This window comes from Triticum urartu, chromosome 5A, assembly GCF_056163025.1.
Source record: "Triticum urartu cultivar PI428250 chromosome 5A, HENAU_Tu73, whole genome shotgun sequence".
Taxonomy (NCBI): domain Eukaryota; kingdom Viridiplantae; phylum Streptophyta; class Magnoliopsida; order Poales; family Poaceae; genus Triticum; species Triticum urartu.
Genome location: NC_141877.1, coordinates 42,784,095 through 42,811,789, shown reverse-complemented (window position 1 = coordinate 42,811,789; position 27,695 = coordinate 42,784,095). Strand labels below are relative to the sequence as shown.

Sequence of the window (27,695 nt, the reverse complement as noted above, 5' to 3'; positions counted from 1 at the left end):
GTCAAGAACTTAGCCTCTCTCAACTTTAGCACGTCCTCCTCCGTGACGGAGGAGGGCATCCATCGTCCTTGAAGGTCGGAACCGGACATTGTCGAAGGTCCAAAGCGCCTGGAATCTGGGGCCTAGGGTGTTGGAACTCGAGGCAACGGGCGAACTCGTTTGAGATTGGAAAAAAGGAGTAAGGCCTTGGTCTCTTTATAAGAGGTTGAATACCAAGAGCCCTCCCCGTGACCGTTTGGGACTCGCCTTTAATCGACAAAACATGCTAAACGGGCACGATTGGGTTACCCACGTCCATATTGATGAGAATCCCATAAATAAAGGGGACACAATCTCTGCTTTGACAAGACGTGCCAAGGAAACCGCCTCGCAAAACGCGCTGAGGTGGAGAAGTGAAAATGATTCGAATAAAGGCTTGGCCGTAGTATGATGTCACGCTATGGAATACGTCAGCAGATTAGATTTGTGTTAATTTTATTCTCTCTATGGCAATATGTGGAAACTTATTTTGCAGAGCCGGACACTACTCTTAGTGTTTACAAACTTTTATGAAGAATTTGGAGGAGGAACCTGCCTTGCAATGCCGAAGACAATCTGCGCGCCGGACTCGTCGTCATTGAAGCCTGGTTCAGGGGCTACTGAGGGAGTCCTGGATTAGGGGGTGTCCGGATGGCCGGAATATACCTTCAGCCGGACTCCTGGACTATGAAGATACAAGATTGAAGACTTCGTCCCGTGTCCGGATGGGACTTTCCTTGGCGTGGAAGGCAAGCTTGGCGATGCGGATATTCAGATCTCCTACCATTGTAAGTTTGTAACCGACTTTGTGTAACCCTAACCCTCTCCGGTGTCTATATAAACCGGAGGGTTTTAGTCTGTAGGACAAGAATCTCAACATACAACAATCATACCATAGGCTAGCTTCTAGGGTTTAGCCTCCTTGATCTCGTGGTAGATCTACTCTTGTACTACCCATATCATCAATATTAATCAAGCAGGACGTAGGGTTTTACCTCCATCAAGAGGGCCCGAACCTGGGTAAAACATTGTGTCCCTCGTCTCCTGTTACCATCCGCCTAGACGCACAGTTCGGGACCCCCTACCCGAGATCCGCCGGTTTTGACACCGACAGGCAATCTTTCCAAGTTTTCAACAGCTCGTCTATTTCCTCGCCGCTCCTCGTACGCGGGCGTCTTCGGGGTTCGGTTTCACCATCGAACAGATCCTTGCATTTTCTCCATGGGTCATCGTCGCAAAGCCACCTTCGATGTCTCATGAACACGGTTTTCGAAGACCCGGGATCTCTATCTAGCTGGCGATACGTTGTGCCATCCATGCACCTGACGCATCCAGAAAATCCGTGGACCACCTGCCCCGCGAGATATCCGTAACCGAGATAGTCGTGCACCGTCGTGAGCAGTGCAGCTCTCATAGGGAAATATTCTTTCTCTGCGGCGTCCCACGTATTGGCTGGCGTTTTCCACAGCGTGTCTAGCTCCTCTTTCAGCAGCCCCAGATACAGATTGATGTCGTTCCCTGGTTGTTTCGGCCCTTCAATTAGCATACTCATGTGAATGTACTTCCTCTTCATGCACAACCAGGGGGAAGGTTGTACATCCACACAAACACAGGCCAGGTGCTATGTGTACTTCTCTGGCTGCCAAACGGATTGACTCCATCAGTGCTCGCGCTCAGCACGATGTTCCTTGGATCATTCCCAAATTCTGGGTCTTCGAAATTCAACGCTAGCCACTGGCTAGCATCCTTAGGGTGACTCAGCATCTTGTCTTTTTTATTTATCTCTGGATCATTTCTGTCATCTTCTCGCTTCTTCCCCTCCCTATCCGCGTGCAGACGAGGAGTGATCGGAAAGTATCACACCACTTTTCGAGGAGCTTTCTTCCTCTTCTTGTATCGAGTGACGCCGCACACCGGACATATGGTAGACTCCGCGTGCTCGTCCCGATAAATGATGAAATTGTTCATGCACACATGGTATTTCACGTGCGGTAAATCCAGAGGACACACGATTTTCTTTGCCTCCTCGAAACTGGTCGGGCACTTGTTCCCCTTGGGAAGACGTTCATGCCAGAATGACATGTTCTCGTCGAAGCATGCGTCGGTCATTTTGTGTTTTACCTTCATCTCCAGAGCCATGAGCGTTACTTTCAGGCGGGTATCCTCGGGCCTGCATCCTTCATACAATGGAGTAACCGCGTCTATCTCCAGTTGATCCAGCTTGGCTTTCTCTCGGGCGGCAGCTCTTGCGTTATCCGTCTGCTTGAGAAGCAACTCTTGAATATGAGGGTCCTGCACCCAGCCTCCATCATCGTCTGCTCCAGCATCTTCATCTTCATGATCATGCCATTCGTCTTGATCTTCCTCATCATCATGTCCGGCATCTTCTACATGATGACTGTGTACAGCATCACCGTCGTGATCATGTCCTGGAGATTCTTCGTCTTCTCGGCCGCCCTCGTCGTGGTGGTTGTCTTGCTGCCCTTCCTCATTTCTTGCCCGGCCCCCATGGACGACTTCATAGTCATCTTCATCACCTTGCCACCGATAGCCATCCATGAAACCACGCAAGAGCAGGTGGTCCCGCACCTGCCCGGAATCCGGGTCCGCAATAAGGCTCTTCAGCTTGCATCTTAGACACGGACATCTTATCTCCGTCTCGTTCTTTTGAAGCATCTCAACCTTCGCGGAGCTCAAAAACCTATTCACGATGCCTTCGGTCATCGTGCGGACCATGGTCACCTGCTGGGTAGAGCAAAACAATATTTTAGAACCAAGAAAAAATTTGGCATGACTTTCCCTAAAAATAGGACCAAAAAGAATGCATAGTGCCAAAGTTCTCGCCGAAACGGAAATGAATCAACATTCCGGCAAAATATTGGCAACTATCGCATTTCAAATACCGGTACCTGCAAACACAAACATATATGCAACACCACAAACATATGCAACACCACAAACATATGCAACACCACAAACATACATAGATCTAGCAAGGCAATAAAAAGTGCATGTGCACGTTGTTGGAGCGAGGGAGAAAAAAAGTAGATCTACAACATAAACATAGCTTTCCCCTTACTTACCTATCAAAAAAAGGTAATTTAACCACTTAATTTTGATGAATCTATGGTGCAAATGAGGTGAGGAGGAGGAGGTAGCCGACACAAGCTTGGAGGAGGAGGTGGAGAGAATGAAGTGGGGAAAGTGAGTGTGTAGGTGTGGTTGTCCAAAATATCTAGCTGGTCCGAGGTTACTAATGGCGCACCACCCACAAATGCGCCATTAGTAACCCTGGTTACTAATGGCGCACCAGCTTGAGGTGCGCCATTAGTAGTTTTGCAAAAAAAAAAGTAGTGGCGCACTGTGTTGGAGGTGCGCCATTACTAGTTAAACTAGTAATGGCGTACTCTTCCCTGGTACGCCATTAGTATTTTTGGAAAAAAATTGTTACTAATGGCGCACCGTGGTTCTGGTGCGCCATTAGTGTCTACCACACTAATGGCGCACCAACTCATGGTGCGCTATTACTATATAGTAGTGGCGCACCACATGTCTGGTGCGCCATTAGTGGCCATATCATCTATAGCCCTTTTCCTAGTAGTGAAAATAAAACACATTGTAGTGGCATCAAACTCTAAATAATACACATTGTACCATGAATACAAGTTGCTGATCTATCATCAAAGCAAAATAAAGCACAATGTATCATCAGCACAAGTTGCTGTAGTGGCATCAAACCAAAATAAAGCATCAGCAGTAGTTACTGGAGTGACATCAAACCAAAATATAGCATTCCACATTGTAGTAGGTGCACATTGTAGCATCAGAAGAAGTTTGCATCACCTTCTGCCACCTCTACTAGCATTGAACCAGGCCATCCATCTAGTGTGTGTGCCATCAGTTGGTGGAGGAGGAGCACTAGAAGTTGAGGCACCATACTGCCTTGGGGCAGAGAAAGGCCTTGAACAATGAGCACCTCTCCCAGCAGAAGATTGAGCACTAGAAGATGCTCTTCCAGATCCTCTTCCACCACTAGCCCTTCTTCCAGCACCTCTGCCAGCACCACTTCCACCACCTCTACCAGCAGCACTTCCAGTTCTTCCAGCTGTTGGTGTTGGTGCAGGAGCTCTAGTTGTTGTTGCTGAAGCAGTTCTAGGTGTTGCTGAAGCAGCTCTAGGTGTTGCTGCAGGAGCTGTAGGAGCAACACCTCTTCCTTGTGAATTTCTTGCAGCAGGCTTGGGAAACAATTCAAAGGAAACACACTTAATAATACTACAAGTAAGAAATGTACAAGGGACAAAGGTAATGTACAGAAACATCAAAGTGAAGAACTAGTTCAAAGGGCTTACCATATGTTTGTTCTTTCTTAAGGCCAACTCGGGTTTCAACTGTTTAAGGCAGCTTGTGTATTTATGCCCTTGTAATCCACAATTCCTACAAGTTATTGTCCCCATTCTTGAGGTGGACTTTGGCTTTGGAACTTCAAATTTTCCCTTTATCCTCTTCTCTTTCTTTCTTCCTTTCTTGACTTTAAATGCTGGAGGTTCTATGTCTGGACCTGGGGTCTTTGTCCAGTCATGCTCACCAGGGACAGGATATATCATTGGTTCATATGCTGCCAAGTAATATGGTTTCTTGAAAAATTTGCTTACAAAGTCCTCTGGAAACCTTTTTGCCTTGTTAATTGCTGAGATGGCATGGTTACATGGGACTCCACTGAGGTCCCACTTTCTGCAACCACAGGTTTCAAGTTCCAAATTGACAGCATGTGTTTGCTCCCCACTAGTTACTTGCCACAAGTTAACACCTGCTTGAATGGGTTTGCAGTACCTGGCCCTTTCCTTCTCAATCTCCAACTTCTCACTGTAATGTGGTGTGATCTCCCATCTAGCTTCCTTTCCACTCTCTCTATTTCTGTGCCACCTAACCATCTACTTATCCTTTATGCCATCACACATAGTTCTTATTGGTTTTTTCCTATGATCTAGGATGTACTTGTTAAACACCTCCGACAAATTGTTGACAACCAAGTCAGTCTTCCAATTTGTGTCAAATGCATGCCTAGCCCGGGTTTTCTTGGGTATTGCACTAAGCCACTGCCAAGCTTCCTCACTCTCAGCTTTGAGATCATCCATTGCTATATTAAATTTGTGTTCATTATATGCATAACTGGCATTATCCATGCACTTCTTAAGGTCTTCCCCCCTAAAGCCAGCATTTTGGAAGTTTGCATATATGTGTCTTAAGCAGAATCTTTGATGACTGTTAGGAAAAACTCTATCAACTGCAAACAGTAGCCCCTGGTGCACACAATTTAAACAGCTAAGCTACTGTCTAATACACATGTAAACACATATTTAGCAGGCAATGCAAGGTGGATAGACATACCTTCTGTCTGTCAGACATTATAGTATATGGACCATACTGTCCAACTTCTCCTCCAAGACAAATTTTCAGTTGGTGTAGAAACCAGCACCAGTTTGCTTTGTCCTCTTGTCCAACAATGCCAAATGCCAGTGGGTATATGTTGTTATTGCCATCTCTACCAGTGGCAGCAAGGATTTGTGCACCAGTGGTTAGCTTGATAAAACATCCATCAATACCTAAAACAGGAAGTAAACATAACATGTTAAATGCATTTATATGTGCAAGCTATTGAAACTAACAACATCAAAGTAGTGTACAAGTTAAAATAAACTAACCAATGAATGGTCTACACCCCTGTAGAAATCCCTCCCTTGCTCCATTGATGCAGTAAAACATGGCATGGAATCGGGTCCTGGATGTGGGATTTTTTCAGTGGCTCTTGGAGTTACAGTGCTGACTACAACTCTGCTCCCAGGGTTTGTATCCATGACAGTCTGAGCATAGTCTCTCAGCCTTGGGTATTGCTTCTTATGATCTCCCAACATAGCCTCAACAGCTAGGTTTTTTGCCCTATATGCCATAGCCTTGGGCACATCCACACCATACTTTTCCATGCAGGCATCAATAAGTGTATGTATGCTAGTAGTGACGTCAGATCTGAATAGTGGCTCATATTGCTTTGCAAGCCACTTGGCACTTACCCTGGTTGTTTCAGTAGAACTAGGGCAAGTGTGTTGTAATCTCATCTTCTTAATTGCAAAAGTGTTTTCCCCTTTTATAACAGCCGCCACAATGCAGAACTTGCATTGTGAATTCTTGAAATGCACAATGATCCTCTTATCTGAGTTCCTGTGATACTTGAAGTCTTTGCACTGAGTGATGTGCAAGCTCAACAAAGCATCTCTGAATTGATGTTGATCTATGAAACACATTTGCAGTTGTAGTTGTTGGTGTGGTTCCTCCAAATCCTCATTGTACCATACTTTAGGTGGCCTCTTCTTTGCCCTGCTCTTACTTCCTTGAGGTAGCACAAATGCTAGTGGCTGAAACCCATCATCTTCATTGTCCTTCAGTAAACTATTATCTTCTTCATCTGATGATGGTTTCCAATCAGGTTGCACTTCTTCTAAAACACTGGAATGTGACCTTGTTGTTGGTCCCCTCCTTACTTGCAGCTTCTGCTTCTTCTTTGCTGGCACAGATATTTTTACTTCCTCTTTTGGAACAATAGAGTCATCATCCTCCAAATCAAATAATTCATCTACCTCTGTGTCACCCTCAAAATGCATTTGTTCTTCCTCCTCTGTCTCTTCTTCTGATTCTTCATCCTCTGTTTCTTCCTCATGTTGTTCTTCTACTTCTTCCTCTCTCTGTCTATTTCCCTCTTCCATCTCCATGTCTTCAGCATCATTCATTTCCTCATTATAGTTGGGCCTTAAATCCCCAATATAATAAGGGTTAGTGTCACTGTCATATTGCCCTTCAGATGAAGATGCATAACTGCCATCATAGCCATCTTGTTCTTCTTCCACAACTTCTTTTAACTTTGGATTTAGAACACTCCTGCTCTCTTGTGTTAAAACAGCAGGGCCTACAGCTGCAATAGAGCAGCTACTCTGACCTTCATAAGCTACACCTTGCTGATCAACAGCATACACAAGAGGATCAGCCAGATCATAAACCGCAGGCTCAGAATAAACAATTGCATCTTTTTTGCTTCTCTAGAAAACCCTTTTGTGCTAAACTGACAGCTGGTGGACAAGCCCTAAATAGCAAATTAAGCACCAAACTCTCCTCATTCTGCCTCTTGATCAACTGTAGTTTAACATTACTATCAACCAATTCCAAATCCTGCTCTCCTGGGGTCTCTATGTAAAACAGCAGTGAATTATCAATACTAAAGCCTTGTGTTTCCATCAATGCAACCATATTCAAATATGTCACATCTGAACAACTTAACTTCCTCTCTAACAGATCATTATTGTCAAAATGGATCCTAACATTCCATATGTCTTCATATAAACTACAATTCATATGCAATTTGCCTAATCAGTACACTATAACCCTAATTAGCAAAAATAAATGAGAAGAAGAAAAAAAGACAGAAACAGAAACTTACAGGACGCCGAGCCCGTGGGTCAGCTCGTGGCTATTGCTAGGGTTCGCCACCCATTGTTGTGCCAGCCGTACCCGCTGCTCCATGGACAGTGCGGGCTCCATGAACTCGTCGTCGTCGCTGGAATACTCAGAGCTCGAGTAGCCATCGCCGCCCTCGATTGGAGATCTCCCCTCGATTCCTCCTGCCGCGCCGCTGCCGAAGAGGGGAATGTTTGCGCCGTCGCTGCCGGCGCCGCCACCACCGCCCGAGGTCGCTGTCGCCATCGCCGTAGAGACGTGCGAGTGAGCTAGGGTTCGTCGACGAACAGAGGAAGAGAAGAAAGGAGAGGGAGAGACAGAGCACAGGCCGGTCCGGTTCGAGCCGGACCGCACGTATCAAGCGAGCGGGCGGGTGCCGATTCGCCAGCGCGGCAGCTGACGCGTGGGCCCGGGTGGTCAGTTCCAGCGTCAATACGTAGAAATACAAAGGTTAGCTTGATTTGCAACGGTTCGACCCAAACGTGGTACTGACACGTAAAAATTTCCAAAAATGGTACCAATTCGCCACCACCGCCCCAAGTGTGGTACTATCGTGTAATTATCTCTGTTTTTTAGTATAGCTTTGATTTTGTCATTTTTGCCCAGATTACCACGAGTGTGATTTCTTCGTGAAACTTCGTACTTCAAGTATACCGGTTAACTATGTACATTAAAAAAAGTTTCAGATTTTTTTATTTTTCTACTATTTTTTGGATTTACTATTCGTAAAGGATGCGCATGGAACCATGTTAGCCAAATCTCCGTCCTAAGCTACCTAGTAGCATCTATATGAACTTGTGAAAATAATCAGAATTTCCAAAAAAAAAGTGTTTTCCGGAATCTTTAAGCATCTTCGTAAATTGTGACCATCTAGTCAATTACGTTAGGGTACTTAAACTTGTGTTGTGGGTCCATGTTGGTGCACAAACTCGAAAATTGCAACCACCTGCTAGTCGGGGTTCAAATTGGTACAAAATCGATCACACCCTGGAGGTGACAAGTGCCGCTAGCTGTGTGCTTCTTCTTTTGTGAAATCCTATCGGTGTGTTGGCACGCATCTCCTTGTACGCCAAGAATTCGCCAGACATACACAGACAGGTGTTGGACGAAATGCCACGTGGGGACACGTGCCGTGCGCTGCGCAACACGCTGCTCTCGCCCTACGCGGCAGCTGGCCTCCTCGACACCACACCACCGGTGGGAAGGAAGATAGATGGTCGTGCGAGCGAGGGCAGCGACGCACGCGGGGAATCAATGATCGTGAGCGCAGCGCGGCCGGCGGCCGGCACAAGAGCGCATCGCATCGGATGAACCTGCGGTGCCCGGCAGCTCGAGCTGCACTAGGCGGCGCACGTCCGCCAGGCTGCTTCTAGTGCAGTCTCAGTCCAGACTGCACTAGATGCATGTCTCCATGGCGGCGGGCGGCCGGCTCTCCTTCTACCACCGGCCGACTTGCCTTGTCATTTGGGTGAGTCGGCATATATTTTGCTTCATTTCTGCACATCGTCCCTTCCCTTGTGCTCATGTTTTGCTTCGTCCTTGATGCAGCTGATTGATTCGGCGAGCGAGCGAGGCGAGGAGCGGCAGGCCGGCTGCACTGTGGCAAGGCAGACAGAGGCCGGCGCAGGCCGTCACAACTCACAAGTGCGGAGACGCGCAGCCAGCAGTGGGATGGCCAATGCATCCTGAGCGCCCAATGATCAGATCCTAGCTAGCAGGGTCTGGGCTCAAAGTGTCAAATCCTTCCCCCGTCAAAGGTAAATCCCCAATCCTCTTGTTGCTACAAAATTACTACTAGTTCGACGCACAGGGATCATAATAATATGGTGCGGGAGAGGGCTACACTGCACTCCGTCTCATGGATGTCGGGTACTCGTTCATATAAGATCATATGTACATAGCGAAACAAGAGTCCAACACGCTGCAGCTATCACAAATATTAGCAACAGGCAGCGCACCAAACATGCATGTGAGCTATCTGCAAATTGGGCTAACCAAATACCACATGTGAACTCTCTGCAAATTAGCGCACCAAACGCCACTACTTAAACTTGTGTTGTGGGTCCATCTTGGTGCACAAACTTGAAAATTGAAACTGTTACAACCGGACCCATGTCTGCCCTAAACGAGGGCCCGGACGAGCTGCTCGGTCACTGTCCGGATCAAAAAGAGACACCCAACCGCAGTGGCAGATCCAGGAATTCAATATTGGGTGTTCAATTTTTATTTTTTTGCAACCCAATACAGAAGCCAATTTCATTTTCACGACAAAACCGGCTACAAAATCTTACTCCTCAATGTCATCTACAGCTATTTCTCTCTGAATCCGAATAGCGGCTTCACATTCAATTGGGGATTTCACAATGAATCGAATTAACAAATCAACGATTGCAATTTAAGGATTGGATCACCTTAGGCTTGCAGATTGGGATTGTTGGAGCCCATTTCTACACTGGTATGCTCCACTCCTCGTCGTTGACCATCGCGGGGGGCGTCGCCGCGATGCATCCCATCCGCGTCTCCCCCCTCCCCACCACCGGCGGCGGCGGGCACTGCCCGATACTGCACGCATCCCCGCGCAAACCATGGGTGGCTCCCTCGCCTGGCCGTGGCTCACCATTGGCAGAGGTTCGCGCCGCCGCCTGGCCCGTGGAAAGAAGAAGCATGCTAGCCTGCTAGGGTTAGAACCCAGGACCTGCGCTCAGTGGGACGAGGAAACAGGCTGGCGGCTGCGTGAGTTTCTATCGTCTCGTGCGTGCGTGGACAGAAGTGGCTGGTTTGCTACCGGGCTAGTGGGCTGCGCTTGAAGACTGAACTGAGCATATTTGGGCCTATACTGCCATATAGAATAATATGTATATTCCTATATACGAATTTTCATCACAAAAATTTGGGTGTACATCTGTACACCCATGCCCCATGGTGGATCCGCCCCTGCCCAACCAGGCTACCCATATTCGGCCTAAATGCCCAGCCTCACCGGCACTCTCCATATCCGGACAATGTCTGGGACGGATATGGGAAGGCCCGGACGCGCCCAGGCACGCCCGCCACATAGGCCTGACTCACTATGGACCGTGTCGCCCCACCACAGTCCCCACAAAACCCCCACTCTCTCGGTCGAACTCTAGTCGATCTCAGTCCACTCGCCCTCTTCGCTCCCCTCTCGTCTTCTCCATTACTCACCCGAATATCTCGGCGTCCTCCGCCATGGCCAAGTCCAGCGATGAGTCCGACAACAAGACCAATCCCATGGACTGGGACGGCCTCGTGAAGGAGGAGGACTCGGGCAACGATGCGCCTAATGACGAGCAACTCGCGCTCTGCATCTCCATCGAGCGGTTGCGGCCGGACACCGACGAAAGCTCGAGCTCAGTGGCGTTTGCCGTCACCTCCACCAGATCGCGCCACGCAGCAATGCAGCCCGCGCTTGCCCGTCTCGCTCTGCCCTGCTCTAGATCCGGAGCAGGGCGCTCCCCTCCCCTTCCCCTCCGGCTGCGGCACTGCCCTGGCAGCACGCACACTCTATGCCCGTGGATCCGAAGGAGGCGCTCCTCCGTGGTGATGTGGCACTCGCTTACCACGGCGGAGACCGACGCGAGGCGCCTCTAGTGCAAGAATGCAAAGGCGCTCTGTCTCGGGCTCGAGGCTTTGGAGCGCCTCACGAGGGAGAAGGAGAGCGCCAAGGCGAAGTCGGCACGCCACGCTTGGGAGCAGAGCCGCGCCATCCGCCGACTGTCAGGCTACATCTCCTCTGCATCGGAGAGTGACACCACCAGCTCGAACGGCGATCCTCCCGCCGCGGATGCGTACATGAAGAAGACGGACCACCTCAGAGGTGACCGCAAGGGCAAGGGCCCCAAGAAGTGGTGATCTTGCCCTCTCTGCACCGTTTTATGTTTATTTTGTTTGCAGTATAATTCGGTGAACAATGTCTTTTAGTTTGGATTTAGCCTGACTGATTAACTATACCCTAAATTTATCGTTGGATATTAATTTTTTTAAACAAGGCAACATATTTGCCATTTTTCATTGATTAACAAGAAGAAAATAGAGGTTTTTGCCAAAGGCCGGAGGCCGAATTACTAAGCATTACTCTCGCGGCATTACATTACTCAAAATTTTTGCCCCTGCCAGGCACCACATGGAAGCCTCTTCTTTGATTTTAGCAACAATCACCCCCACCGGCACCGGGGTGTTGCGGAAAACACGAGCATTCTCTCCTTCCAAATTTCCCACGAGATAAGCATCATTAAAGAGATGATCCCCCTTCGAGATTGCGAGATGTTACAGGCATTGAGTTGCCACCAATCCTTGACGGAACCTACAGCCACCCAATCTGCAGGATGCACATCAACAAGGCCAAGCCAAGTTTTAATCATCACCCAAACTTTGACGGTGTAGCGGCATTGGAATAGGAGGTGTGCCGCCGACTCTTGAACTTGCTTACATAGGGGGCAAAGGTGACAGTTTGGCCATCGCCGACGATGTAGCATGTCTGCCGTCCAAATCCTATTATTGATAACAAGCCAGGCGAAGAACTTGCACTTTGGGGGAGCCCAGTTCTTCCACACCATCAAGGGCATTGCTGTGTCAACCAAACCAAGGAATTGAGCTTTGTAGGCCGTCTCCGCCGAATAAAGACCATCCTTAGAGAGCTTCCAGGAAATAGAATCTGGCACGTCCGAGCGGAGATGAACATGTGAAATCTTTCCCCAAAGGTTGACGAACTCAGTAAGATGACTGACCTTGGTGATTTCAACGGTATTCACTTTGGAGATCCAAAAGTTGTCCTGCAAAGCTTTGTGGACCGAACAACCCCTTTTCTTGGATATCTCAAAAATATGTGGTGCTATGTCTTTGGGCCTGATCCCATCTAGCCATGCAGATTCCCAGAAGGAGGCACGAATGCCATCCCCAACGAACACCTTGGTGGCGGCCGTGAAGATATCTTTATCATTTTCATCACAGGGGTTTCCCAGATGAACCCAAGGCTTAACCGGATCCACCCACTCTGCCCAAAGCCAGCGGATTCTAAGAGCTGTAGCAAATTTGTCCAGATTCAAAATACCTAGGCCACCATGAGCCTTGGACTTGCACACCTCCTCCCAATTGATCTTGCAATTGCCACCAGTGACCTTATCACACCCAGCCCATAGGAAAGCTCGTCGAAGGGAATCAATCTTTTTCATGACCTGAACTGGAAGATTTAGCGCTGTCATGTAATAAATGGCAATGGCCGTGATGACCGACTTGACCAGTACCGCTCTGCCCGGAGCAGTCATTAGTTTGCCAAGCCAAGGGGTGAGCTGGGTAGCGATCTTATCTTCGAGCGGCTGGAAGTGGATGATGCGCTTCAGGCCTTTAACCGATAGAGGCAAACCGAGGTATTTCATGGGGAATGATGAGCGGCTAGCCGGAAAGGAATGCAACATATCATCAAGGTCTAAGTTTCCACACCGAATTGGAGCAGCCAAACTTTTAGAGCAGTTCGTGATCAAACCAGTGACCTCCCCAAACCACACAAGGGAGTCCGTGAAAAAATTGACATCAACTTTAATGGGCGCAAGGAACACAGCAGCATCATCCGCATAAAGCGAGGCATGGATCGCCATGGCATTACCGCCAAGCGGGTGTAGGTTGCCTTGATCAGTGGCCTTTCGAAGTATATGGTGAAGAGGGTCGATGGCAAGCACAAAGAGAAGAGGGGACATTGGATCTCCCTGTCTCAGCCCTTGGCCAAGCGGGATGTGGCGACCAGGAACACCGTTGAGCAGAACCCGCGACGACGCAGAGAACAGAAGGGTCGAGACCCAACCCCAAATGTGGAGGGAATCCCAGGTGGCTTAGCAGCTCAAGGAGGTAATCGCATCTAACTGAGTTGAAGGCCTTTTTAATGTCAAGCTTGAATAGCAGAGCGGGCGTTCTGTTGCGGTGGAAACGTCTTGCCAGATACATGAAGTTGTCATGAATGCATCTCCTTTTGATGAAGGCACTTTGGGCTTGAGAAACAAGATCATTCATGTGGGGGGCTAATCGGTTGGACATGACTTTAGCTATAATCTTCGCAATGGCATGTATAAGGCTAATGGGGCATAAGTCTGAAATATCCTCAGCACCACCTTTCTTTGGGATGAGGGCGACATCCGCAGAGTTTAACCAGTGAAAGTGGGAGGCATGAAGATCAGAGAAGTGTCTAATGGCCATCATAATGCCCCCCTTTATTGTGCTCCAACATGACTTGAAAAAGGCGCCGGTGAAACCATCAGGACCCGGGGCCTTGTCCCCAGGCATGGCAAAGATAGCCTCCTTCACATCCTCTTCAGTGATATTCTCATCCAAATTCCGAAGGTCGCAGTCAGGGTCGGTAAAATGTTCCAGTTGATATCGATATTGCGTGGAGGGCCTCTTGTGGCGATGCTCTTGAAGTGCCGATGAATAATTTCTTCCTTTTGCGTGTGTTCCGTGACCCAACCATTGTTGTGCTTGAGGCGATGGATGGAATTGTTCACACGGAGGTGGAAATAACGGGTGTTGGCGTCTCCCTCTTTCAGATTAGTGAGATATTTGATCTATGTGGTTGCATGCATTGTATGGATTTGGTTATAGACAGCGAAACATGGGCATTGCCAACGGGGGTGTCCGCGGGCGTATACGGGCTCATATTAGGCAACTCTCTTACGGGTTCAAATTGGTGTTGTTTTTTCTGCTGTGTTCGGCACTCATCTCCTTGTACGCCAAGAAAGAATTCGCCAGTCAGACAGACATGTGTTGGACGAAACCAGCTGGCCTCCTCCACACCGGTGAGAAGATAAAGATAGATGGTCGTGCGAGGGCAGCGACGCAGGCAGGGAATAGATGATCGTGAGCGCAGCGCATAGCGGCGGCTGTGGCTGGCCGTGGGCGAGGAGCAGCAGAAGAGCGCATCGGATGAGCGATCGAGCCTTCGGTACCCGGCAGCGGGCTGGACGGGACCTGCACTAGCAGCGCCTCTGTCTGCCTTGGCGCAGGGCGGAGACGCATCCTGACCGCCCAATGACCAGATCGTACAGGTCAAAGTGTCAAATCCCTCCACCGTGAAAGGTAATCCCCAATCCCCTTATTGCTACAAGAGTACAGGGATCATAATAATATTCAAAGTGTCTTCTGCAAGCAACTAAAACAGCAGATCCACAGCATCCCAGATTACAGTTACAACTACAGGTAAACTAGGCAACATCACAGTTCGACTTATCATGCTCCACCTCTAAATTAAACTAGGCAACATCACTGCCATGCTAGGCATCTGAATTAAACTAGGCAACATCACTGCCATGCTAGGCGTCTGAATTAAACTAGGCAACATCACTGCCATGCTGGAACATTGTGCTACAGAATACAGATACAAACAGCTTAAATTTCAGCTGCACCGACAGCGCCTTGATTCAGTGTTTCCTTCATGACTCCAACATCAACTACACGCACTCCTACAAGCTTGGCATCCTCATGTGGTCTCTCTGATACTCCTCAAGGCCAGCAACATCAGACCTGCACATCAAGTCAAAAGGCGATTCTATGAGCAAACGTTCCGTCAAAGTTGATAACTGCAGCCATCATGAGAAAACTCGTTCCAAGTCATCAGGTTACCTTTATTCAAAGGCACCTTGTCAAATCAGTATTAATAACAAAAGGAGATGACATATACTCGTAATACACTAAGAAAGTTAGCGTACAATCCGATGATGCATGCACAATGACAGGTCGGGTATGTTTATTCAGCACATCAGCATGTTAAAGTAAATCAAAGCACTCATTTTAATGATGACTTGCAAAAACATGGTAGGCTGATTTGTTCCAATGCATGCACAGTAGAAGAAGACTAAACAATAAGTCACCATAATCAGTTTGATCATTAAGCACAAGATTCAGAAGAAGAAAAAACAAGTGTCAAGACTGCACACAACAGCAGGAGGTATGTCCTGTACAAGCATACAAGGTGCTGCATTATTATATGTAGCAGCGACAAAATATCAGCGCACATGTGGAAAAAGAACATGCTTAATCCAGAAATGACCATGTCCTTGCACACATGGACCATGTACTTGAGAATAAATTGCCACCCTTGCAGATCAATTGGCAACCAAATAGGACTAGAGGTACAATCGGAGAGGGCAGAAGCACAATGGACGGTATAAAACCTAATACTAATTAAAACACATGTCGTTATCACTGAGCAACATGTGTCGTGCCATACTAAAACATGTCTCCAACCAAGAGTCACAAAGATTGACTCCTAAATTATGACCAGCAAAATTAAGATCAGCAAGGACATGATCATTCCAGCAATGATTCTTCAGAGAATATACTTACAGATGCAGAAACTATGTCATTCTTACAGCATGAAACATTCCAGCAGTTAACTACAGAACCCCATTGATTCATCAAACGAGAAATAAAAAGAAAGGACGGAGTGCAAGAGCAGCTGTAGGACAAGCGAAAGTGGTGGGGGGACATCAAAGTTGGCTCAAGCCATTCCCCTATCAAATAAATGAATAAATAATCTAACTCCACCATTGCTAAGTTTGTGAATATCCTAACAACCAACCCATTCCCCCTACCAAATAGATGAACAAATAATCTAACTCGACCATTGCTAAGTTTGTCATAATTTCCTAACTGCTGCTAAGTATATTTCTCAAACAACATCCATTGCATGTTTAATAGTGTTATACAATAAGCGACTATGGCATAAGGAGAATCAAAGTTGGCTCAACCCATTCCCCTACCAAATAGATGAATAAATAATCTAACTCTACCATTGCTAAGTTTGTGAGTACCAACCCATTCCCCCTACCAAATAGATGATTGAATAATCAAACTCGACAATTGCTTAAGTGTGATAATTTCCTAACAATCACCATTGCTCGGTACATTTCTCTAACAACGTTCATTGCATGTTTAATAGTGTTGTTCTTATTAAAAACCCACAATTGCTATTCTTATAATTTTCAATAAGTAAAATCTGTTTGTAAAATTTTCGTCTACTAGAAAAATGAATTTAAGAAATTAAAAAGACTAAAAATATATCTCATTCTTCCATGGCATCACCTTACGCAGCAGCCCGTATGATAGCATTTAAATCATAAGATAGACGAGGAAACCTCACGCGAACTTCTGCATCAACGACGAGGTTTTGAATCTGTAACAAAACAGAACATTTTGTTATCCAACTCAATGTTTTATCGGCTATGTGTATTGTGTTTGTGTGTGTTGCCTACAAATTACCTCCTTCCTGAGTAAATTTTCATGTGTGTACATCCCGCTTATAAATCTTAAAAAGTCTTCAAAATTATTTTCATTGTACTTTCCAAGACCATGTTTTGCACGATACTTCTCCATCTCGATCAGAATTGGGTCAGATAATGGATCAGGTGACCATTTTGTTTTCCATGGGAGCGTTGGACAAGTTGGAAGCGCCCTAAATCTATTCTTAACTGCTTCATTCTTAAAAATCTTGGGTACCTCATAGGCAAAGAACATCTTTGTCCTTTTCTCATCCCAAAAGAAATCATGATCTTCAAGATCATGTTTTGCTGTACCAACCGAAAACCTGAAAATTTATGGAAAAAATACTATAAGATGTCAGGCATAAACAAATATATCAACAAAAGGAAAATTCTCGATTTTAATGGCACGATCCAATAACTTACTCGGTAACAGACTTCAGCTTGCTTGCAAGATCATCAATTAAGCAACAAGTTTGATTATGGAAATCAGCATAATTATTCCTCACATGTTGAGATACCGCCTCAAGAGAGGCTCCGAGAGAGACGCAATCTTCAGCTTGACATTGCAACAGAGTTTTGGACTCTGAAATGACGCAAACAAGGTAAAAATAGAAGTTATATTCTAAACTTGAATTATTTTGGACTGTATGTTAGTTTCCAAGCTAGAGTTGGTGTAGTAAGGTATTTCTATGATGTTGCACAAGACTCAACAAACTAGTTCATTATTTTTCGACAAATAGATAACATTGACAAACGGTACTCAATGTTTACGAGTCGAAGAGTCGTTGAGTTGTTCCAAGGTTGAGACTCATAGACTAATCGTGACTAGTCTAGACTAGTGCGAGACTAGTCGACATGGCACTGTAGCACTGAACTTGCAGTACATAACTGCTAATACCTAGTAGTAGTACGTAGTATTACACTGTAAGTATTCAAGTACAGTATACAACACAAATGAATGCATGGCTTTGAACTTGGTTGAGTTAGTCTCATTTACAAATGCATCTCTTTACTGATTCCATCGGTTGCTTTCAGACACATTAACACCACTTTGTAACCCCCACCAAGGTGCTTCTTCATCCTTAGCACTCCAGAAGAGACGTTTTTGCCACACAAAACACACTGGATTGTCAATTTGTCCTGCAGATCAGGCCAAAAGGCATACTTCCATGCTGGGTCCATGGTCCTAGTTGGCTTCCTCCCAGGATCCTTTGATGGATCATAATCCTCAACGGCTTGAGCTAAAGCGGCTGCTGAACACACTGTCTGAGATATCTCTGGTGTTGTAGACATTGTAACTCTAGCTCTGCTCAAACCTACGGATGTTGAGTTGAAACAAGCAAACCTAAACCAGGAACCAACAGTAGAGGAACCAGCCAAGGAATAAGCAATATAGGAACCATATGAGGATAAGAGAAGGGAGAAATTACTTGCAAAGGGAGGATCCAGGAGCAGATGAACCAGCCCAGGAACCAGCAGAGATAGGGCTGGATCTGGACAGCAGAACCAGTGAAGAGGGAGAGCTCCAGAGGAGTGGGCAGCTTTCTCTGGAGCGAAACTGAAGCCTAGCCACAAAATTTCCCTCCGACGGGCTTGCGGGCTGAGTGCCTCTCTTATCCCCTCCAAAAAAGTTTGAGTCGTTCGACTTAATGTACACGACTAGTCTCTCGACCGCTCGACTCATCGAATTAGTCTACACGAGATTTGCAGTCGACACCACAGTTGCGACTCATAGACTAGTCGAGTCCATCGACTAGTCTCTAGACCTTCGACTCGTAATCAATGACGGTACTGTGCATCAAAACATTACTTTTAATGTGAACATAACTAACTTCAATGCAAATAAGTACACTTTTTTTATCCTTCATTTTTACGAGCAAGAAATAAATAAATTGTGCAGTTGCATTACAAAAAACAAGCACGTGTCAAGTAGACATTTTGATAGAAAGTCATCACGGGGCTGTAATTGCAGCTAAGCTCTAGAGTTCAGATATGGAGTTCAGCTCTAGAGTTATTTGATTAACTTACTTTTCCTTTCAAAGTATGCTAACTTGACTACAATGTTGCCATTCGCCTCATGATAAAGCGTAGTTCTCCATGAAAAGTTGCCATGGTAATTACCACTCTCTCTAATGTAATCCAAGGCATTTATTGCTGCCCTGTAAACAAATTTACACGGTTAATTGTGTATAATGGCAAACTGAAAATGTAATTCACAATTTAATAATAAACATAGTATATGAACATACCACACCATTTTTCGAAAATCCCGAGATGGAACTGAGTGTGTTGCTCTATTCACAGCAAATTCATCATTCTCAAGAAGCTCTGAAACAAATGCAGTGTATGGCTCTACGTAAACCCGGATGTATGGTTCATCTTGGACCTCTTCCCAGAACTTCACTCCCAGTACATTTTCATGAATGAGATTATGCATCATCTTCAGGCAATCCTTTTGACTTTTGTCTTTATCATTCACTAAAAGAAAAACCTTTGGACAAGCGCTACTTTTGGAGATGTCTCCCATACCAGAAGGCATCTCCAAATAGAGATAACGCAGACTAGTGTCACCATCTCTATGAAGAGTGAAGGGGATAGGAGTTAAGTCATCATTGTCTTTTCCCCCACCACTGGATTCACTGCCACTTGGTTGTGCCATTGAGAGGAGAGCTGTAAAAATATACATAAACAACAAATAAAACTTGAGAAAACAAACAAGTTGATTTGACCTTATATAGATAAATAACAATTTTTATGCCACTGCAAGTGGATATGTGTCTGCATGGACCTTAGAATCAGATACACACAAGTAAAATTCGATACAAGTTGTCCACTAAATAACATAAAATCGAATGATGATTGTACCCACAGTAACTGAATTAGTGCCCACAACAGTGGATGAATCAACAAGCATGTAATGGTAAACAACACTGCCGCAAGCATGTAGGAATATGGACAGTAAATAAAGAAGGAAAAGAAAGGGATTGATGTAGCGGACCATGATCTAAAGAAAGAAAGAAAACGGTACGCACCTTGCTGGGTGCGGCAGAACGGGGGCGGGGAGGCACTGTCGAGGACGGCTTAGGTGATGAGAAGCAGCTTGGTAAGCCCGGACTTGCGCAGCAGGACAGGACCAGATCGGCGACGAATTCCTGTTAATCCCATCGGCGAGGGTTAGGGTTTACGATTAAGGAAAGGGAACAAGTGCAGATGACCTGGGGGCGAATCGGAGATGATAGAGAGAAGGCTTACGAGGGATAGGAGAGTTCGCCGGTGGTGAGGAAGCCCACCGGCGGAGGCGGAGGTGGAGGCGGTGGCGAGGAATTGCCGCGCGTGGAGCTCAGCGGGGATGCGGCGGCGAGTGGGGAACGAGGGTTTCTTTCCCTGTTATTTTTCCTTTTCAACACTGCTCTTTTTTTTAGACAATTTTCAGCATGGAGAGGACTCCAAAGCCCAATGTACTATAAGAGCCCATAGAACTTATGTGTGCGTCCGGAGACAGGCCCTTGTTTGCTCTAGCGGCAAAATTCACTCTGATGGGCCGGCGGTTGCACCCGATTCTTTTTTATTGGTTTTTCCTGTTCGTACTCTGGTTTTTTTCGTGTTCGTCATTTAGAAAAACCGGACTGATGAGGTTATTGGTTCAGTCTCTTCTTGCTGGTCCAATCACTGCCTCTTTTTTAGGCAAGCCATCATGGCTAGCTTTTTTTTTGTAGGAAAATTGAGAGCTCTTTATTCAACACTAACAACTCCAGCATTATCAGCTGAGAGGCTGGTTACAAGAAGACTCGGTGTAGAGTCAATCCAACATTCTGTTACATCTAGAGTGCTAGCTTGCTTAGCACAAAGGTGAGCAAAGACATTAGTTGACCTACCAACATGCTGAATTACAAATGACTTAAAGAAGAGAACATGCTCCCTAATTTCAGACAAGATAGGCGCCACCACCGCACGGTCATTGTGACGCGAGTTTTAGAGATTCACAATCTCCAAATTATCATACTTGAAAACCACTTCAGCATAGCCTCGGAGATATGCAAAAAGAACACCATCGCGTAGAGCGAGAGCTTCGGCTATGAGAGGATGTGTGATTCCCGGGTAAGGTTTGCACCATGCAGCTAAGAAGGATGAGCGGGTTCTCGCGACCCCTCCTGCCCCACCCCTTCTAGCTTCCATTGCAACACTACCATCGGTGTTGATCTTGATCCAACCCAAGTCCGGTGGTCTCCAGCCGTGTCTCGGAAGAATTCGTGCGTGATCGCGGGGTAGCTCAAGCACAACTAGAGCTTCTTGGGTTTTCTTCATAGACTGAATAGGATCAAGTTCTTTCTTATCATGTATAGCATTGTTCCTTGAGGTCCAGATCGCCCACATGAATAGGATCAAATTGCACGGGCTAGCCTTTTCTCATACATGTATTTTTTTTTGCAGGTGTAGTCATACATGTATATAATTGGACATCTATCAACACTAGTTGAAAGCCCGTGCGTTGCCACGGGCCAACGGAGGATTTATCGCAAAGGCCATTCAGCTTCAACGGTTCAGTCATTGAGTCATTTATTACCGCGCTATAAATCCTCCTATGTTTTCTTCAAGTTCGTAAAATTGTCGTAGTCATTCGCATCATCCCTGACCTACATACTAATTTCTATCATCCCTAACCTACGGACAAACAAATGAATATATCATGAGTCACTCTGCTTCAGCTATTACATTTTCACCTTGCTCTAGATCCACATGCTTTCTGTCCAAGTCGCCAAATTGCCATAGTCATTCCCATCGTCCCTAACTTCTAATGGCTTGCAGCATTGTCATCCACTCCTTCCATGTTATGAAAATTTCAACAATCCCTAAAACAATTTAGCAATGCCATAGATCAGAAATCGCAATGTCCTCTCCTTTTTTTAGCATTGCATTAGAGCTCATAGTTCCACTCTATGAATCCTCCTACCTTAAGGTTAGAATAAAGACTTTGATGATGAGAATTATGTCTTTATTCATAACACAATTAATTAAAATATAAGAACCGTGATTGCCTTTTACCGGAAAAGGGTTTCCCCCGCTTTGTATTCCAAAGTAACCAACACCGAACACATAGCATTGGTGGGGCGAGTAGCACATCAAACTCAAAAGAGAAAGAAGAAGAAACAAATGTAGAAGAAGAAACAAATGTCAACAACGACAGATCGACAAAGCATGGATGACCCGCCATCGATGCGCCCTTCGGAACCAAACTACCACAGCTCACGGCTCCGATCCGCCGTGTACCAAGCAGCACCTTCGAGAAGGCATGCGATGCTGACGACGCTGCTGCCCAGATGAGTCCTAGGGTTTCCCCCGGCGCGCGGAGGGAAGTTGGGTATGGCACCGACACCCTCCAGGACGGAATGGTGGCACCCGCCGGTGTCACCGCATCAGAGCCGGACGAACCGGTAAGGATTTCTCCCGCACTCCAAATCGCACCGCCCAACCGGAGCCGACAAGCCAAACCACCGCCCAACACCATGCGCCATCGCAGTTGCGCCGCCACCCACGTTGATGCGGCATACCCTACCGCAAACATGCGCGATATACAAGTCATGGTGAATACACCGGTCAATGACAAGGGGTTGCAAGCGACTGCGGCGGTCGTCGACAAAGGGGTGCAAACGGAGGACATAATGGATAAGACGACTACGATGCAGGTCGGGGAGGCGGATGCCAGAAAGTTAGTTAACCAAGACAAGGACCATAAAATTACAGAAGAGATGACACATCTTTTTTTTGAAAGAAAACATCCACTTTATTAATTGGAAATGATAGTTACATCGTTTATAAGAAGAGGTACAATATTCTCCATAGGCTCCTCAAACCAATCTCTAGTTACAGAACCTTTCGCTAGCCTAGCAAGTTCATGAGCAACCTTATTAGCTACCCTATTACAATGTTCAAATCTAGTCAACGGAAAATCGCATGCCATGAAGTAGCAATCCTCGAATACTGCCGCCGCAACTCCCGCCGATTGTCCTCCATTCTTCATTGTGTCAATGACTTCCATATTATCAGAGTTAATAATACGACGATTGCATCCCACCTTTTGCGCAAGAATTAAACCAAACCTAAGAGCCATCGCTTCTGCTGTTAGTACATCAGCACACCAATCGATCTTCCAATTTCCGCCAGCAATGAAGTTTCCTTTGTCATCTTTGAGCACCGCACCTGTCGTGCCCCTGAGTAGATCATGGTCAAAAGAAGCATCAACATTTAGTTTAACAAAACCCATAGGAGGTCGGCTCCATCCTTTTTTTCTACTAGTCGCACTAGAGGAGTGGGCATTCACATAGTTTGCAGTTATAGCACGAATCCCCATCGAAATCTGATTCACTTCTTGAGATTTCCCTTCATGAACCAACATGCGTCTCTCCCACCATAAATACCAGGCGGTTATCGCGATTAATTCACTTGTATTTTGGCAACCTAATATAGATAGTTCTTGGTGCGGCATAAAAAGTAAAAATTCAAGAACCGCCTCACCCGCACGATCAATAACACAAGCTTTCTTAATTACCTCGTACATCCCCAGCTTTCCCCAAACCTCTTTTGCCTTCTGACACAGAAACAAGATGTGCTTTGTATCTTCTTGCCCATTCGAGCAAGATGGACAAAGGGGCGAAACTTTTATATGTCTATTGACAAGTGTAACACGACACGGTAGAGTTCCATGCAACGTTCGCCAAATAAATATCTTTACCTTTGTCGGACACGATAATTTCCAAATCTTACCCCAAATAGGATTGACATTGGTACGACCCATACCATTAGTATATTGCAATTTCCTCCCGTGTTGTTGGTTCCATTCCTCCAATTAAGCTGATCGAACAGTGAATACACCATTTTTTGTATAGCTCCAGGCGATGAAATCCGACATATTCTGCATAGGGAGGGGAATCGCGAGGACCCTTTGCACATCAATTGGCCACAGAGTTTGTCTCACCAAATCTTCATCCCAGAAATTTGTGATTGGATCAATAAGATCAGCCACCTTTGACAGAAGTTGCCCACCTCTAGGAGTAATAATTTTTCTATTCGCACAATTCGGAATCCACGCATCTCTCCAAATATCAATGTTTTGTCCATTTCCAACTCGCCAGATATAACCCTTTCTCAAAGAGTTCATTTCCGCCATAATGCTTTGCCAAGTAAAGGAGGATCCCTTCTTTAAAATTGCGTTCATCAAATCTCCCTCAGGGAAATATTTAGCTCTCAAGATGGTTGCACATAAAGATTCCGGATTATCGAGAAGACGCCACGCTTGTTTAGCTAATAGCGCCAGGTTGAAACAGTGTATATCTCGGAAGCCCATCCCTCCTTGATCTTTTGGAACACACATTTTCCACCATGCCATCCAATGCATCCTCTTCTGATTGTCCTCGTCACCCCACCAAAACTGCGACATCGCGTCAATAATTCCTTTGCAAATTTTTTTAGGAATTTTAAAGACGGACATGGCATAGGTGGGGATGACTTGTACAACAGATTTGAGCAGAATTTCCTTCCCTCCAGAAGATAACAATTTTTCCTTCCATCCACTAATTTTCATAATGATTCGATCGATCAGGAACTGGAAACAATCACTTTTGTCCATGCCCACATTTGCCGGCAAACCCAGGTATTTGTCATTGAGGGCTTCAGTCATAATATTTAAAATTGTACATATTTGTGCCTTGTCTTCCACTTTAGTATTGGGACTAAAGAATATACTAGATTTTTCAACACTAACCATTTGCCCCGAGGCGGCACAATACAAATCCAAAAGTGATTTCAGCGCCTCCGCACTCCTTGGATTGGCTCGCATAAGGATCAAAGAGTCATCAGCAAAAAGGAGATTAGAAATTGATGGGGCATCTCTGCAAACCTTTATACCGGAAATGTTTCCATTCTCCTCCGCATTAGCTAAAAGGGCAGTCAAACCCTCTGTACATAACAAGAATAAGTAGGGAGAAAGGGGATCTCCCTGCCTCAATCCTCTAGTTGGTTTAAAGCTCTCCGTCTCATCATCATTAATACGGACCCGGTACTCCACAGTGGATACACATTTCATAATTAAATTCACCCAACTCTCTTTAAAACCCAATTTTAGCATAATTTCCTTTAAGAAACACCACTCCACTCGGTCGTATGCTTTGTGCATATCTAATTTGATGGCACACAAATCCTCTTTACCCGCCCTTTTCTTTTTAATTGTATGGAAACATTCATATGCCACCAAGATATTGTCTGTAATCAATCTTCCGGGCACAAAGGCACTCTGAGTTGGGCTAATAATATCTGATAGGATTATCTTTAGACGAGCAGCAATCATTTTTGAAATAACCTTATACACCACATTGCACAAGCTAATTGGTCTAAATTGGGTTACCTTTTCAGGAGAGTTAATCTTTGGGATCATTACAATTGCAGTATCATTTCATCCAGGTATTTACCGCTTGGAGAACCTCTTCGGTCAGGTCATCTCCCAACATAGACCAAAATCTTTTATAAAAAACAGCATGGAGGCCGTCGGGACCTGCCGCTTTTAAATCAACAATGTCAAAAAGGGCCTTTCTAACCTCCTCGGCCGTATAGGGGGCGAGAAGAGCATCATTCATTTCATCGGTCACTTTTCGTTGAACAAGAGATAGAACCTCCAAATTAGGATGGGAAACTTCTGATGTGAAAAGGTTTGAGAAATACCCCATAATGTGATTCTTCATCTCTGTACCATGCACCCAAACACCATTATCATCAAGCAATTTTTTAATCTGATTTCTTTTCTTTCTGGCCGTTGCTGCATTATGAAAAAAGGAGGTGTTACGATCCCCATGCAAAAGCCAGTTTGCGCGACCACGTTGTAGCCAGTAAATCTCCTCTTGTTCCGACAGATTTTCAATGAGGACAAGAATCTCCTTTTGTCGCGCTTGAGACTCCGCACACATGGGTCCCCTCCGCAGCCTTTCTAGTTCCTTTTTTAGTTTGTTAATTCTTTTTTTCAGTCCCTTCAGAATATCGCGGTCCCAAATATGTAGATCCGCCTTCACCGCCCGTGTACGCTCAGCGAGAGACGGCCCAATGCCCATCATCTTTGCTTTATCCCATGCTGTACGTACAATTTCTACAACTGTCTCTTCTTTGAGCCATCGAGCTTCAAATTGTTTTGCTCGACCCCTTGGGCGATTAAACATATTCACATCAAAGTAATCTGTATCTAGTATGAGGGGTCGATGATCAGAGTGTACGTGTTCTTCATTTATGATCGCAGCCTGAGGAAATTTATTCGCCCAGTCCACATTGCAAACTGCACGGTCAAGTCTCTCCCTAATTTCACCTCTCCTCCAGGTGAAGAGATCGCCAATACATCCCATATCCTCTAGACCGCACTCTTGCAAACAATTGCGAAAATCTCTCATCATCGTGTTAGGTCTGGCGTTACCGCCCTCCTTTTCAGAAGACAGTAAAATTTCATTAAAATCACCCAAGACTACCCAGGGGTGTTTTCCCTTACAATGTAAGTTTCGAATATCATTCCAAGACAAACTACGCTCACTCCAGCTTGGACGACCATAAAACCCCGTAAAACGCCATTGTACAATATCCTCATTCATAAATAAAATATCAATGAAATTATCCGAGACATAATTCAAAACAACTTTATTTATCTTATGGTAAAACAAAACAAGGCCACCGGCCCGACCATCGCTCTCCACTACAAACATCGAATCAACATTTAAAACACGACGCAGCTCATCGGCTTTACATTTATTCAAATGAGACTGAAAGAAAAATCACATCTGCCTTAGTACGTCCTTGGAGCTCCAAGAGCTCTCGAACTGTCGTGGGGGAGAGCATACCACGGCAGTTCCATCCTAGGATTTTCATTTGGCCCGGCGGACCTCCTCCTCGGAGGCCGCCAATGCGCCATCATCTCCAACCGACTCCCTCCTCTGCTCCATATGCGCCTCCTCCTCCTCTGTCTCCTTAGCTACATGTGTGAGTACTCCATCCCCATTCTTCATAGTTACCACTCTGCCCGTACAGACTCGCTTGGAGGACACATTCACATCATCATACAGGATACGCTCATAGCTCTCCATCTCTTTCTCAAAAGAAAATTCTAGTTCACTACCTGTTGGTCTAGGGTCAGATGGGATTCTCCTCTTTTTACCTATAGTTACCTTACGGGCATTCTCTACCCTCTCAGAAACTCCCACACTTTTTCCTTTGCTCCCCTTCCTCTTTTGCTGGCCCTGCTTCTCATTTTTCCCAGCCTTAAAAGTAAACGCCACATTATCATTTGTTGTCTCCTGAGCCGCCAGCCTAGCAGCAACAGCCCCTGTAAGAGCCTCCAGCACACCAGGCATGAATAATAGTCCATCATGTTTAGCACCAGTTGTAGCTGCACCCTGTGAAAAGTTGCCTCCACCCATCGGATGGATCCCCTGACCCTCCTGGCTAGTAGGACATCCACTGTCGCCAGCAGCAGCAGCCATCGCCTTGGTATGGCTGGGTTCTACTGGCCATATCAGCTCGTGGCCCTCCTGGCCCTGCAGCTCACCCGGATGGGTGCATCCCCGCACCGCCAGCCCTTGGCCCTCCTGGCCAAGTTTAGCAGGGGCAGCCAGAGCCATTTCCCGGTCCGCCTGACCGGGAGCAGCAGCAAAAAGAGCCGACGGAGCCACATGAACCCGGCCCTCCTGGCCGAGTGGGAGACCCTCCTGGTCATGTGATGCACTGCGACGAGAGTCCTCCAGGGACTTACGGCCCTGGGCTGAAGCAGCCAGCACACCCACCTGGTCCACCTGACCAAGTGACGCATCAGCCGGAGCATGCGCCAGGACCTCCTGAACCCGGCCCTCCTGGCCGGTGATTGTCTTGGCAGAAGTGGCGGGCCCC

At 46.1% G+C, this 27,695-nt stretch overlaps 1 protein-coding gene and 1 long non-coding RNA gene across 2 annotated transcripts; one reads left to right on the top strand and one right to left on the bottom strand.

Annotated features, from left to right (window-relative positions):
* The first annotated feature begins 8,672 nt into the window (after positions 1-8,672).
* Positions 8,673-21,449, top strand: LOC147967864 (uncharacterized). Its single transcript, XR_015603204.1, has 3 exons — positions 8,673-8,989; positions 9,070-9,278; positions 21,219-21,449. It is a non-coding gene; the product is annotated as an uncharacterized LOC147967864 (long non-coding RNA).
* On the bottom strand, positions 14,636-20,228 carry LOC125531397 (uncharacterized). Its single transcript, XM_048695819.2, has 8 exons — positions 20,040-20,228; positions 19,820-19,939; positions 19,037-19,457; positions 18,816-18,946; positions 17,211-17,370; positions 16,786-17,110; positions 16,609-16,699; positions 14,636-15,048 (listed from the first exon to the last, which is right to left on the bottom strand). The coding sequence occupies exons 3-7, from the start codon at positions 19,444-19,446 to the stop codon at positions 16,610-16,612; spliced, it is 1,116 nt and encodes a 371-aa protein (XP_048551776.2). The 5' UTR covers positions 19,447-19,457; positions 19,820-19,939; positions 20,040-20,228; the 3' UTR covers positions 14,636-15,048; position 16,609.
* Positions 21,450-27,695: the final 6,246 nt, after the last annotated feature.